The sequence below is a fragment of the Rhagoletis pomonella genome, unplaced genomic scaffold (assembly GCF_013731165.1).
Source record: "Rhagoletis pomonella isolate Grant_MI unplaced genomic scaffold, Rhpom_1.0 Rhpom_scaffold_00004, whole genome shotgun sequence".
In the NCBI taxonomy this organism is placed as follows: domain Eukaryota; kingdom Metazoa; phylum Arthropoda; class Insecta; order Diptera; family Tephritidae; genus Rhagoletis; species Rhagoletis pomonella.
In genome coordinates, this window is record NW_023458558.1 from 4,425,993 (window position 1) to 4,438,830 (window position 12,838).

Below are 12,838 nucleotides of genomic sequence, written 5' to 3' on the forward strand. Positions count from 1 at the left end.
AAGCTTTAGGTATATACATACATATGTATGTATGTATTCACATAAGTATGTTATCAATTTTCTTAATAGAAGTTTAAATCGACGAGTATTTAGCATAAATTAAGTGAACATGAAATTACTTTTTATTCCAATTTTCAAGATATCTGGCTGAAATTTGGAAAGCAGCTGTATTTTATAATGTATTAATCATTTGCCGACGGACTACTTGTATAACGTATAAATAACAGCTCCCATACAACTGATTCTTCAGATATTGGGTTTTTTGTCATAGCTTCCATATTAATGACGCTGGGAGCAAAAAGATTCATGCAAGGGAGACGTCAAAATAGGATATTTAGTAGAAGCACAAAGCACAAAGACACAGATTAAAAAAAAGAGTAAAGAAACCTAAAGATGAAGATAAAAGGGGAAGGCAAATTTAAATATTTTATATAATGACAGTGGTGGGGGTGAATATATAGATGAAGTTAAAGATCTGGGTAAATGTAAAGGAAAAGATAAAGATAAAAATGAAAATATAAATGTATGCATATACATACATATAATATAAAGGTAATAATAAAAATTAAAATGAAGACTAAAATAGAGATGGAGAAAGTGATAGAGATAAAGAGATGTATTATTTTATGCTCTGTTGTGTTATGTTATGTTATGTTATGATATGTTTTTTATGCTATTTTATGGTATGTTATGCTGTGCTGTGTTATGTTAAATTATGATATGTTGTGTTATGTAATGTTTTGTTATGCCATGTTATCTTATGGTATGTTATGATTAACTACGTTATGTTATAATATATTATGTTGTGCTATGTTATGTAACTCCCCTCTTTTAATCCCACACCAACTAATGCTATTTCATCTCGACTTACCTTGTCTCACCAGAAGTAATATTAACTCAGCTCGACACACCCTAACCCACCTTAATTTATCTAAACTCACTTCACTTCATTAACTCAACTCAATTCAACTCAACTCAATTGAACTCACCTCAACTCCCCTTGATTTTACTGGTTGAATTTCAACAGCTGGGCGAACACTAGTTATTTTTGAAGACAAATCTTCTTCTTGCTTCTGAAAAAATTATTTTACATCTTCTCGAATTTACAATTTTTTGAAAATTTTCAAGTTAAATACCTTTTTTTCTAACGAAGGGACAATCATTATTTTCTTACGTTTAATGCGGCCGCTGTGGTGTAGTGGTAAGCAGTGCACGCTGCCACTCCGCATGGCCTGGGCTCAAACCCTGGTCAAAGCAACATCAAAAAAATATAGAAAAAAGGTTTCGTTCTTAACAGCGGTCGCCCTTCGGCAGGCAATGACAAACCTGCGAGCGTATTTTTGCTATGAAAAACAGCTTCTCTCCTTTATGTAGCAACAGTAAGGCGCACACTACAAATCGAGGGATAAGCTCGGTCCAATACAAACACAGGTGAAGGAATTTTTTGTCCAGGACGAAAGATCTGCACCGTCCGCCCGATTATTAAACATGAGATGTCAAATTAAAGCGCTTGGTCTGTAGATGTGCAAACTGATTTTAGTTTGTCGAAAGGAGCTGACATCTGTTGATAATTTTAACTAAAATTATTTAACGATCATCCGAAGTGAGGTGTCAAATTAAAAGGCTTGGATTTTAGATGTGCACTGAGGTTTCGATTTTTTGAAAAGAGATGCCACCTTTTAAAAAATTATATTCAAATTATTTAAACAAATAATTCAATTATAACAAAATGGGTATCAATCAAAATGGTTTTGGAAGGCTTTGCGTGTTAGCTGAACTATAAGAAGGTTGCCACCTGTTTAAAAAAATCATATTAGGTAAGAGAAATTTGTATCCCCACATGGTTGCCAAACAAAAAATTAAATTGAAAGAATTAATTCAATTTTCATTTCTGAATTGTATTTAGCGGGGTTGCCACATGTTTGAAAAATGAAATTCCATTTAATTTATCAGTTAATTCAAATATGTATCGCAATGTACGACGAAGGAGAGTTAACAAGGATTAAGCTTCAAAATACTTTTGAAGAGGGCTGCCACCTGTTTGAAGGGTCTAACTCAGTTAACTAATACAATAAGTATATGAAATATGTAAATACGTTAGTCAAAGGAAAGAATATTAAAAAATATTTAGTTTGAATATTTGGAATGTGTTTTATGAGTTTAAAAAGTTGCATTCAAACTAATTAATAAGATGGATGAGTTAAAAAAGATGGATATCAATAAAAATGGGTTTGAAAAGGCTTTATTCCTAACTTTTACTTAGGAGGGTTGCCATTAGTTCGAACAATTAAATTCAAATTGGTTCATCAGTTTATTCAATCACAATATCAGACGAAAAAGATTTAATAAGATTTGAGTCTGAGAATACTTTTGAAAAGGAATTTCAAAATTGAGAGGTCAAATTAATTAAAGGTGGAAAGTAGCCTGTTGATGTTTGATAAAGTCTAGTTGTTTTTTTTACTAAAATTTTTTTCATCGGTATAGGTTGATTTAAAATTTTATGAAATTAAATACATGCTCTATGCGAGACTGCTCTTCACTCAGAAACAGATGTACAGTTTTAGATGAAATATGGCACTCGGATCTCTTATAACTCTGACTTTTGGAATATTTTGTTAAGTTTTTGAAATTCGATTTTGGGGAGTTTTAATGCCATGCGGGTTCACTAGTGTGAATTATTATTGTAATATGATAAAAAATATTTAATTTTATTATTTCAGTAGTACAATATGAAAAAAGGTCCTTATTAGTTGGTTTTCGCGTTGTCCACATCGGCTTTGGGATGACCGAATAGATGGTTTATGCCGGTTCTGTACCCGCTGATCTTTTCCATTATTTGACATATAAATAGTAAAAAGCTTCTTAAGGAGGACTTACCAGATCTAAAGGCACACTGATAGGACCCAATCGCCTCGTTGACGGTGAGCTTTAGAGCCTTTCGCATAATATGCCAGATCGACTTATAGCCGATGCTCAAAAGGCTGATCCCGTGCTAGTTGGCACATTTGGTGGGGTCTCCTTTCTTGTGAGTAGTGGGTAGAGCACACTTAAATTCCCGTGTTCAGGCATGCGCATATCCCACCCACTGTATTCCTCAAAGGGTTAATGCATGCACGCCATCAAATTAGCAACTCCGTACTTGAAGGTTTTCTTTATTTACAGCCCCGAATTCGCTTTTCATATCTCCATAGTTAGGTTTTTCTAATAGCAGCGTAATTCTTTTATTTTGAGATCCCACTACTTATGTGTGAAGAAACACTCTTAATAATTTAGTTCGCTAAAATGGCATTATTGTATTACATCATAATATTGAATTAAACCATGAATAAGTGTCTACTAAACTAAACGTCAAATGTACTTATGTAAGGACATACATATGAACATATATGCAAATGAAAATATGTATGTAGATATATGCATGCATCGTCGGTATATTAGGTATTAGGTATCAGCTGCCCGATTGACAGACATGCAACCAATGCAACATCAAAACGATCACCTTCGCTGTCAGAAATTTTCACATGCCAAGATGTTAGACCGTGCAGTTTTTTTGTTTCACCTTTTTCGATCTGCTTTTTATTGCTGTTATTAACTGGATATCTCTCCAGAGCATTGCCCTGGGAAGTAATTTTGCATGAAGAATAACATGAATGCAGATATAGAAGAGATTATAAAAAAGCTGTTAAATAACCCATAAAAGTAAAATAAAATTGTCTGAGTCATGTATGTTTGTATGTGTGCAAGTAAGTTATGGAGCATTGACATCTTGTAGGTTGCATGTTGTAGCCGGTTTCATACAGGCGTTGCTCCTTTGAATAAACTCATTTACTGCAAGTCTTAGACGAATGCATTTACCATACTTAATAATAACAATTACACATAAAAAAAAATATATTTATGGATTACAGCGTATAGATGTGGATATTTAAATAACAGTTGTTCCCACTTTTTCTAAGCTCTATAAAGTAATGTTCTTCAGTTTCCATGAAGAGAATAATTTTTAGTTCTTTATGTGCACTGAGCACACAGCGTAAATTAAGGGCTGATTTCTCAAGTATTTGTTTTAAATTTATCTGCCCTTTAATGCTAAATGTCCTTAACTTCCTGAGAATGAACTCTAAGCGGGTTTAGCTATTAGAAGCATAAAAAAAAATTTTAAGAAACCTCTAGACCCTTTATTTAAATATTACCATCTCCTGGCCAGTAGTAGCCACCAGATCATTCGTATGAAAATTCATATCACTTTTTTATTCAACACAAATTTTTTTAATTTGGGCGTGTCGAAACATGTTTTTGTAAGTTCTTCCATATGTACTTATGTGACTTATGTTGGCCGGCGTTATGCAGATGCTCTCACTTTGACTTTCGGTAAATGCTGCTTCCTGGATCAAAGTAAGTTTTCATCACCCTAACAACCAGCTTTTTTAAATAAAGTGGAGTTACCCAGCCACTCCTTGCTTTGGCTCAGTCAAATAGAAGGGACATTTGTATGAAAATCAGAGGTGAACGTAAATAGTTGTTTTTTTTTATTGTTGACCGATCCACTTGACGTTAATTTTCAGTTACTTTCGAATGTAATTCAGGCATACAAATACGACTATTATCATGTTTGTTCGCTCGCTGGTCATCTGTGTGGTTCTCACCTGAGGTTGCTCGTCGCTCATTTGGTTGACTTCGCCTACCTGCATATGTCAACATGTCGTTTCCGTAGCATTCTAATGAGTTTTATAAAATATGACAGATTTGTTTTTACAGCCAATCAAATCAAATAAATGATGCTAAAGTATACCTAAATATACCTTTTTAAAATATTTTATCTTTTATCGCTTCGTAAATATTTCAATATTTTCATTTTTACTTCAATTTTATTTCTCAAACCCTCAGTATGCAAATTAATATCAGTAGCAAGACTTTTGAAAAATATCTTGACAAATAACGAGTAAATTTTTTCATTCTACGAAAGCTTTTTCAAACACTTTCGTTTCCTTTCTTAAGTTTTTAAATTAATTGGATTTAGTGCCAATGAAAAATGTTTTTAATGATTTAAATACCCTTCGTTTGATACTAAAATAGTAATATTTCATTTATCTTGCCATTTTACACTTGTAATTTTTATAGGCAGGAGGCAATCCTGTTTAAAAATATTTTCTAAACTAAGCTTTCCGAAACCAACTTATTTTGACACGCTTATTGGGCACCTCATTTACCTTATTAATTTAATTGAATAAAACTTTTCAAACAGGTGGCAATGCTATTCAAAAAAGTTTGGAAACTAAGCTCTGTTAAGCCTCTTTATTTTGGTGCTCATATTGTAAAATTTATGTCATTTATATTAAATTTAATCGAATTATAATTTTTAAACTCCTACTTAAAAATATATTCCATCAAGCTCTCTTAAACCTCATTAATTTGATATCCAAGTTGTATTACATTTAATTTTTAATAATTAATTAATTAATTAATTTTAATTTTTTTATCAACTCGGTTGATCGAAATTTTTCAAATAAGTGGCAACTCTCTATTTTTAAGTTTTAAATCATCCGGAGTTTACAGTGAAAAATCAGAGATATAATTATTCTATTTTTTGTTGTTTTTCCTTAGATGTGGAGCTTGTATTTATTGTTTTCCTTTTTTTATCACATTTTTTACCATAACTATGGATCCATTTATCGGAGAGCGAACAAACAAAACCAAAACATGTTCCACAAATGTTTTAAAATTTGTGAAAATTTAATCAAAATCGGTCCATTGGTTTTTGGGTAAATGTGTTACAAAACCTTTGGAACTTTATTTTATATATAAAAATATATATGTATGTATGTATGTATAAATGTACACACAGTGCGGTATAGCAGTTACAGTAATCGTATTTTTTCATATGTTTAAATAATTCATCATATACAGTCGGCGTCATACAGAAATCGCAAAAATGCAAGAAGTTTCACAACTAGTGCTGAGTGCTTAACACCCAACAATCTTCTATATACGTGTGGATTTACATATAATACCAATAGATTGGCGCTTACACATATATTAGTGTTTGGCCGAGCATCTCCTCCGATTTGCGGCATTTGCCTTGATGTGGTCACACAAAGCGCAGAAACCCGCAGTTTTACGCCGCCTCCGAACGTCGATTGTATTTTTTTGAGAAGCTGTTTTTCATGGCAGTATACCCTCGGAGGATTGTCATTGCCTGTCGAGAGGCGACCGCTACTATACAAATTTGTTTGTTTTTTATTTATTTCTTTTTTATGTTGGGATTTCTGTTTTCGATACAAAAGAAAAACTACTTTTATGAGCGCAGATAAATTTAAAAAAAAAGTCACTTCATCATTGAGCGCCCTTGTACGAGTTAAAAATGCCTGCATTTTAACTTTAATGGAAAAACTAGTCTAACATCAGTACACTCATCCAATTTATACTTGAAAAAAATATGCATGCACTTAATCCAGTGGCTATCAGTCAAACAGTATGCAGTGATGTTCTCATCAAAACAAACGAACAAACAAAAAATATTTCGTTGATCCATATGAAAATGTTATGGCGGCAATTGCAACTTTAATGTCATCAACCACTTTGCAGTTGCTTACCGCTTTTTAGCTGTCGATAGCCGCTGTCACTTGCCACTACGATCTACAAGTAATTCACTCAAAATGCAGCAAACACTTAAATCCGGCAACGTAGCAAAGCAATCAATTGTGCGGACAAGTTGTAAACTGAACGGTAAGCAGCTACAAAAAAAAAAAAACACAAAAGTAAAGTCGCACAAAATCATTTAAAACCTCAATTATTATCAAAGTTCATACGCAAAAAAAAAAAACACAGCTGTTTTTTTATCAATTTTGTGCGTATTTTCGTTAATTAAGTGACAGTCAGTGGCTGTATGCTCGAACATGTGAAGGCTTAGCCGCTGCTTGTGGACAACTTGTCAATTTGGCGCAGTTTGATGTTTGATTTGAGTAGTTGCTGCGGCAGTTAGTCGACGTACTTAGTAACATGTTGCTCTTAATGAAGCGGGCGCTTGAACGCGCAACATGTTGCCGATGAAACATGTACCGCAGTAAGCAGCCAAATGACAACTATCTATTAATGGCGATTTTTTTTTGTGTTTATTGTTATTATTTTTTTGTGTTTGTGTTTGTGTTTGGTTTTTTCTACTACAGTTCATTCACTCTTTTGTTTACTAGCCAATTTTCGTGAGGCTTTTCTTATGCATAAATTTTAAATAATTACAAATGCAGTTTATGGTTGCGTGTTGTAAACTGATTTCCCATAGGCACAAATACGAGATTCGCATTCTTGCAAAGATATTATTTTCTAGCACGCACACACACACACACACATAAAACACATACACACTCTTTCATACGCATGCGGAGGCTCGCAAAATCGCTATACATCAATCGCCCGTTGGCAGTAGCACCTGTTGGCATCATTTCAAATAGCTGTCCATCAAAATGCTCTCCACTTTGTGTTCTGCTGCTGCCCGTTTGCTGTCAACACAAATCCAAATCCAGTTCAACGAGAATTGTTTCGCAGCAACAGCGGCAACACATCAGTCAACAACAGCCGCAGACATCTTTTGGCTATCTATCGCAGTGCACGGACTTCATAAAAATTACATAATAGTGATAGATTTCACATAAATACAAAAAATAGTAGCATTTGGTAGATTTTTTGTTTTTAAGAAACAATATTAGATAGTTTTTATTTAAAAAGGGTAAATCAAGGCGAATGTGTATAAGCTGGTGTTACCCGAACAGCTGGATTTTCGCAGTGGAGGTTCTTAATGTCAAAATGATGTATTTGTTGTGATTCTCACTGTCTTTATGCGTAAAATTTTTTATTGTAATTTTTGATTTTCTACTCTGCTATCACTTCTTATGAATTAACCTTGGGATAGGTTGTACTTTTTTATAAAACAACAAAAAATCTATTTCAAGCCAATAAAACATACATAAAAAACGAATTGAATGAAAAAAAATTATATCTGTTTTCTCGTAAAAACCTGAAAAGAAATTTCTTTTCGAATTTTATTTTATCACGGATGCCGTGATTCAGTACCTGTATTATTTGAAAAAGGGACTCCACTAATTACTCTACACTTCAAAATTTCATTACTAAAATTAGATTTGAAATACTTGAAGTTTACAGACCATTCGTTTGGCAGTCTCCCACAAAAACGTATTGCAAAAGAAAAACATTTGTATAAACAGCTGATAGACATGTATTTTCACTTTCAAATTTCTTATGGTCAGATTTAACTTTTTTTTAATTATATTCGATGGAAAAATATGTGTTTCGGATAATATTGGTAGATTTTTATCTTTTGTTTGTAAAAATGATAGAAAGTAAAATACAGTTAAAAAGTTGGTAAATCGACCAATAAAAAGGTAAAGTCCGTGCACTGATCTATCGGCTGTTGGCCGCCTAGCCACCTAGCCTAGTGTATATGTGTCAGCAATGCAGTCAAGCATGCGGAAATTGATTATTACAAGTTTATACTATTTCTTTATTCGCTTGCTCTGATGGCATTTTTTATTGTTTTTATGCACATTTCTCTTATTTTATTTGTTATTTTTGTTCTGCTTTCTTCTGCTATACCTTGCGGCTGCTCTAACTTAATTGCGCATTTGTAAGGAAATTGCGCTATTCATATATCTATATATTAGAGAAATCAAATTAAGTTATTAGCGCGGCAATGTCAAGTACCGCTACTTCGGCTACAAAACAATAACAACAACAACAAAAACAATTGTCGTTGACACTGCTGCGGTAAGTGTAGTTATTTATTAAGTGTAATTTGTGGCAATTTCTAAATGGTGCGGCAATCTATTGAAGATTAAATATTTGCATAGAAACGGAAAGCTTTAGTGGCGGTTTTCTGAATTAACATTAGCGCGTGGTATTTTGTTTAATTACTTAATGCCTTTTTATCTGGGATAAAATTTTTTAGTGACAATAGTGAGTGAAGTTATTTATTAAGAAGAGGGAAATGGCTATCACTCAATTAAAATGTCAAAAAAATCTTTTAAAAACTTTTGCGAATAAATATTTCATATCTTAAGAAATTTTTAACTAAAATTATTCAGTGAACATTTTAGCTTCTTGTATTTCCATTTGTTTAGAAGCGCACCAAATTTTATAGAAAGCAATGGCAATCGTCAAGACGGTGTAAGTTTATGTATCTGTAATAATACTACTACTAATAATTACTTCCGAACTAGTTCATTGATCTATTATAAAAAAAGAGAAAATATTTCTTAAAAAAATGTTTAGGATTTTTGTTGGTGTACTTTGTACACACTAATCGTCGATGTTTTTGCAAAACCTCCAATCGAACAATTGCAAACTCTGCAAAATCGCCGTTGTAGCAAAAAATAGATTTGGTAACCCTGTATTGAGATTAAAACGTAAAAATCTTGAAATTGTTATTAAAACAATTTGTTTTGAAAATTTATTGGTTCTTAAAATTGGTCTAGTCAACAACCACGATTCAATTATTTTAAAGTGCACAAAATCACGACATTCCAAAAAGTTGCCATAGGCACTTAATTTGGCACGCTCTAAAGTATTTAGCAAATATTGTTAACCGGTTTGCTTTTTTTGAATAAAAAAAAATTTTTTTAAATTTAAGTACGGCAATTTTACTGCAACTGACTGCATTGATATTTGAATGTTTGCAATTTTTTCTATATATTTCTTAATTTGTACTTATTTTAATTTACTATTTTTTTCTCACTGCTACCTAAGCTCTAACTCGTGATGCAATCTATTTAGCTGTCAAATATTATTCAATTTTACTGCATTATTCTTAGTTTTTAGTGTTCATAGTAAGCAATTGTCAATGTTTAAATAGCATTAAGAAACTAAAAGTAAATTTTAATGATTTTTATGTGCATGAAAAATTTGTACTTGAACTCCTGTTGCTATTAGCCCAACCTCTCATTTACATATGAGTATGAGTGCATATAACCATACACATATGTATTTTTGTATATGCAAACGTAGTACCGAAAGTACTTTCAGTTTTAACCTTGAATTCCAAAGCAAGAGTGTCTCAGATTTTAGAAAACTTTTTCATTCTTTTTAACCTTTACATGCATGTGAATACATGTTCATACATGTGTATGTATATATAGTACATGTGTATGTATGATGCTTTGGTAGTGCATGTCATACAGAATACGCAAAGAGTGCAGTAAAAAGTGTGTGTTGGTGCCAAGTATAAAAATATTAATTCCATTTTTGATGTTTTTAGTTGATTTTTTTTATTTTTTGAAAAAAGCAAATAAATTACGCAAAATAAAGTGATTTTTAGCTGTTAGAAGTACCTGATAAGATATTATATACCAGGGTATGGATGTTGATGCAATGTCATTTTTTTCATGGTGGCGTTCCCTAGATAAGTATCTAGAAGTTCTATTTAAAGATCCCAGATCCAAAAAATTAAAATTCATTCAGTAGGATTGCCGCAGCTTTCGCCACTTTTAATTTTACATCTACAGGCTACGATCTTTATTTTTGTAAATTCGACGAACGATGGAAATGAAATGACTATCACAACTAATGTCTTATCTTATAATATACCCATATAAATTGATACCCATCTCTTAATAATTCATCTAACTTCTTGAATAATTTGAATGTAACTTTTTATAAACACTTGGCAACCCTCTTAAAACATTCCAAATGTTCAAACTAATGATTTCTTAACATTCATTAGTTTAACTCCCGTATTTTTATATTTCGCAAATGTAATTTTTGTATTAGTTAATTAAATTAGACCTTTCAAACAGGTGGCAGCCCTCTTCAACTCATATGGGAAGAGTTCATTTATGATTTTAAATAATTTGAACTAAATTTTTTTAAAGATGACAATCTTTTTCGAAAAAGTGAAACCTTATTTGACGTCACATTTTTGAAAATCGAACGAACGATGCGCATCGAATGACATTGGCTGTTAAAAAATATTAATTATTGCACATCTGTCCTTTAATTTGACACCACATTTTTGAAAATCGAACGAACAGTGCTGATCTGATGACCTGGACAAAAAATCCCTTCGCGTAATATATATATATGTATATAGACATGAGTGTCAAACGAAAGAGCTTTAAGAAAGCTATAGTTTAAAAATGTTCTTGATTAGACTTGCCACTTAAAGCATATTTTGTGAAAGTCATCAGAGCTGCATCGTTAGCTAAATTTATTGGCTTGCAAATGTGCAATAAGTTTGCAGTTTTTGAAAATTTTTCGTAATTTGTACAATTACTAGACCAATGCTCTTATTTTTATTGCATGCTGGGCCACGATAACAGCTACCAAAGTCTCGCATCTAAGATTTCTTTAAGTTTTTTAATTTTTCTGATTTTTTCTATTTGTCATATGGGCTTACCTTTTAAATTCTTCGGCAGTTAATTAATTAAAAAAAAACACAACCGACTTCAGTTCTCATATAAAAGTGTAGAAGTACCGATATTTTCTTCATGATCCGTTGATCAGATCTAAACCAAATTAGTATGAGACCAACTTCTCGCTGAGAAATAATTTTTTTAATTTGTTTACGTTATCCAAGGATATGTGGTAACATACATTAACAAATATTCGAATGAATTGATAACCTCCTTTTTTTTTTGAAGTCTGTTAAAAATATTACTAAAAACTATTCATGTTGCCTTCCTTTTGGACACTAGTTTTCTTCAGTCCCCGAAATTAGACGGGAACGGAAGCTTTTCTGGTTGATACCTACACGTCCAGATAAAAGCCCGTTTTAGCAAAAACAACAAATGTGAAATGTGAAATATTTTGTGATTTGTAAAGTATCTTGTAGATGATTGTAATGGAAACAAAAGTTAAACTTGAATTTTTTCCACTGGCATTTTTTTTTAGTTTAAGCTCGTTATTGAAGATTTTTTTGTCATTATTTTAGGTAATTTTTTAATATTTTAATTTGTAGGTCATCATAAATCGAGATTATATATCAGCAACTTTCTTTAAACCTGATCACAGAGCCACAAGAATGTAATATTCACTGAAGTGTTGCTCATATCATTGAGAATGGAAGCGTTTTTTATTAAAAAAAAAATCAAATCACCTTATCATTTCTTGTACATTATACAGTAATTCTTCATGATCTGGGTCCGCATATTTATATTTTTGAGTGATGTGATGTTCATTAGAGTGGTCCGAAAACAGTAAATTCGGAATTGTATTGCCGTCACCTGCTATGATTTTTCTATACCGAGAAAATATACCCCTTTTTTTTTTTTTTTTTTTTTGTGAAATCAAAAACTATTTAAGGAGTGCCTAAGGTGGTCAAAGTTTTCCATGTATTTTATATGGGGAAAAAACAGCTTTTCCTAGAAATTATATAAAATTCTTGAAAATCAAAATTTTTCGATCGGAAAACCGTGGTTCTCTTCAGGAGACTTCCAGTATTAATATCCAATTATTAACTTTGGCATTTTTTAATACTAAAGATTTTTATTGGTCCCCTAAAAAAATATTTAGAGCTATATTTTTTCGGTATAGAAAAATCCTAGGGGGGGAGGGGGGAAGCATAAAAATTCCGACTTACGCTTTTCCCGTGCATTTTTGGACCACCCTAATGTTCATGAGTACATTTGTACGTACATTCTTACTGGTTTAAATTAATGTACATACCGTTTGTTAACCAAAATATTTTTTTTTGGTTTTTTTTTTGTTTTTGTAATTATAGTTTATTGCTAACAATCTCAACTTTGGCCAATTGCAATGGCTTAGTCATTTCCTGCTTTACCAATTCACACAATTACCTAGTTTATGATTTTATTCAAACCAGTTTCTTTTTTTTTCA

At 32.0% G+C, this 12,838-nt stretch overlaps 1 protein-coding gene across 1 annotated transcript in view; it reads right to left on the reverse strand.

Moving 5' to 3' along the window:
- Positions 1 to 3,434: 3,434 nt before the first annotated feature.
- Positions 3,435 to 12,838, reverse strand: part of LOC118737147 — a 29,889-nt gene continuing 20,485 nt past the window's right edge. Inside the window, exon 4 of the mRNA XM_036467465.1 lies at positions 3,435 to 3,617. Coding sequence (XP_036323358.1) covers positions 3,435 to 3,617 — 183 coding nt within the window. The remainder of the gene's footprint in view (positions 3,618 to 12,838) is intronic.